At 34.5% G+C, this 2,914-nt stretch overlaps 1 protein-coding gene across 1 annotated transcript in view; it reads right to left on the reverse strand.

Annotated features, from left to right (window-relative positions):
- Positions 1–930: 930 nt before the first annotated feature.
- ITGA1 (integrin, alpha 1) overlaps positions 931–2,914 on the reverse strand; it is a 175,523-nt gene continuing 173,539 nt past the window's right edge. The window contains exon 29 of the mRNA XM_006889599.1: positions 931–975. Coding sequence (XP_006889661.1) covers positions 931–975 — 45 coding nt within the window. The remainder of the gene's footprint in view (positions 976–2,914) is intronic.

Raw genomic sequence — 2,914 nt, forward strand, 5'->3', positions numbered from 1 at the left:
CTAACATTCAAAAGCTGCTCAGTAAAAATGCTTTTAGCATCTTGGTGGCCTCTCTCTATGCAGCCATGATCCATTCAGAAACAGTTTTAGCCTATCTTTCATGCCGTGTGGCTTTTCACAATTAATTACTGTTGTGCCACACAAAATAAAGAACTGCTTAAATGGAATTTTTTAGTATAAAAGAGTTTGAAGTTATAAAAATTAAGCGTGCTCTATAAATGCTTAAATTGATCCATTCAGTGCACTCGTTTTTTAAACAGTCTTTCTTGATTTTCTATCCTGGGTAGAATTTCACCCCAATTGCATAATTTCTGAAATACCTTAAAAAAATCCAAGTAAAGACCTCAATACAAAAGATGATGACTGAATTATCTGGGATTTAATTTTGTTTTCATTCTATCCTATATGTGGTATTTACCATAAGAGTTTCCTTTTTTCTCATTTGAGTAGTGGAGAGTGATCTTTTATGGAGAATTTTTTTCTTGGTATTTACAAATGCTGTTATGTTGAATACAGATAATCATCAAGAAGTGAGGGGATGGAAACTGAATGTATATTGTTTTTCATGTAATGTTTCGATGATCATAAAAATCTTTTAAAACTTTCTTTAAATGCCTAGAATGGTTATTTGCTATATAAATATATTTATGCAGGTTAGTTTTCCTCTTAAAACACTGTAACTGGACTTAAATACTCAAAGATGAGTAATTATTTACAAGTATCTTTCATCATTGTATAAAATGTATCTTTACGGTGTCTGTTTTGGATCATGCTTGATCTGTCGATCGTGCTTGATCATGCATCAATCCAAATGCCCTGCTGGATTATATAAAGCAACGTGACTACGTATTTAATTATATACTTCTTGTCACATATTTGAGGCAAACCTGAGGAAAGTTCATTAAAAAAACATTTTTCTTGTAAAATACTTCATTTCTCCATTTTCTTCTTTAGTGGTCTTTTGAAGAATCCAATCTGTTGAGAAAATATAAAGCATAACAAAATTAATTATTTGTAATTTGGTAATAAACACTAATGTTTCTGGATAAAAAATAATTGAAAATCATTTTGGAAATTCTGGATAATTTTTAGTAGGGCTAGTAAGGAATATTCAGTGATAAAAATGATATTTAAAAATGTTTAATTTTTAAATTTCTAATTTTTTATTAATTATGCAAAGCCTTCTACTAAATGATAACAGTTGCTGTTCTTGATTGCCGTTGAGTCAAGCACTGCTCACAGTGACCTTATGAGCAAAAGACCTGAAGCCTTTCTATAACTATCGTTTCTCAAAATTTATAGAGTTTCCAGAGGTATGTTGTTTAGGAAATGGATGCCACTCCTGCTTCCAAATGATAATAGATACTTGAAGAATTTAAACATGTTCAGAGGAACCAAATATAGTTATGTGGTTCAGACTCTTCTTTCTGTACTTTGACTTAATCTGTTTTAAGTCTCTGCCTGGACATGGCAGAGAAACTTCCACCAAATAATCTGTCTTCAAGTTGGAACCGAGAGCTGATACTCCAGGATAGTCAGGAGCTGTAAATAACATGGGAAACAATGCATCTTTGTCCTGAAGATCAGACAGCGAGTTCAAACTCACCTCTGGGTTGACAGTGCAACTCTCAACCCACTAGGCCATTACAGTTCCCCTGTAGATTTTATGTACAGCTTCTCGTAAGCTTTCAGTGTCATTTGGATATGAACATAAAGTTGTTGTTAGGTGCCTTGAAGTCAACTACAAGTCATAGCGACCTATGGAAACTGGCCCTCTCCTGTACCATCCTCATGGGCTATGTCATGACTGAGCCCATTGTTATAGTCGCCGTGCCAATCGATCTTGTTGAGGGTTTTCGTTCACTGATCTTCTCCCTTTCCCAGCATGATGTCTTTTTCCAAGGACTGGTCCCTCCTAATGATGGACTCAAAGGACTTAAAACAAAGTTTCATTCTTGCCTCTAGGGAGTACCCTGGTTGCACCTCCTCCAAGATAGATTTGTTTGTTCTATCGGTAGTCCATGGGATATTCAATACTCTTCTTAAGAACCACAGTTCAAAAGCATCTGCTCTTCTGTCATCCTTATTCAATGTCCAACTTTTAGATGAACGGAAAGCAATTTTAAACTCCATGACTTACATCAGATGCACCTTGGTGTTTTAACTATCATTGTTCTTTAATACTTTAGAGAGGACCTTGAAAGCAGATTTTCCTAATGCAACAGGTATTTTGTTTTTTTGCCAACTGTTATCATGAGTAATGACATAAATCCAAGTAAAACGAAATTGATGACAATGTAAATCTTTTCTCCTTCTGTCTTGATGTTGTCTATTGGTACAGTGGTGAGGATTTTCGTTTTCTTGATGTTGAGATGTAACTCATATTGAAGGGTATAGTCTATGAACTTCTGCAGTAAGTGCCTCAAGCCTTCTTTGCTTACTGCAAGAAAAGTTGTGTCATCTGCACAACACAAGTTAATGACGTTTTCCTCCAATCCTGATGCCATATTCTTCTTCAAATCCAGCTTCTAAAATGATTTTCTCAGTATGCAGACTGAATATGTATGGAGAAAGGATGTAACCCTTACACATATATTTCCTGATTTTAAACCTTACAACGTCCCCTTGTTCTGTTTGCCCAGCTTCTTCTTGGTCTATATGTAGGTATCACCTTACCACAATTAAACATTCTGGAATTACTATTCTTCTCAGTGATGCCCAATTTGTATGCTCCACACAGTTAAATGTCTTTTCATAGTCAATAAACATAAGGAATCATCTTATGATGGTCATTGACTATATGAAAAAGTGCACATAATATATATTAATTATGATTTATTATACTTTGTGAACTTTGGTAGCACAAACATACTTATTTTCTGCACAGGGAAGAATTCAAGATACTAAAGAGTTG

This window comes from Elephantulus edwardii, unplaced genomic scaffold, assembly GCF_000299155.1.
Source record: "Elephantulus edwardii isolate Elephantulus edwardi_28Jun2011 unplaced genomic scaffold, EleEdw1.0 scaffold00079, whole genome shotgun sequence".
Classification (NCBI taxonomy): domain Eukaryota; kingdom Metazoa; phylum Chordata; class Mammalia; order Macroscelidea; family Macroscelididae; genus Elephantulus; species Elephantulus edwardii.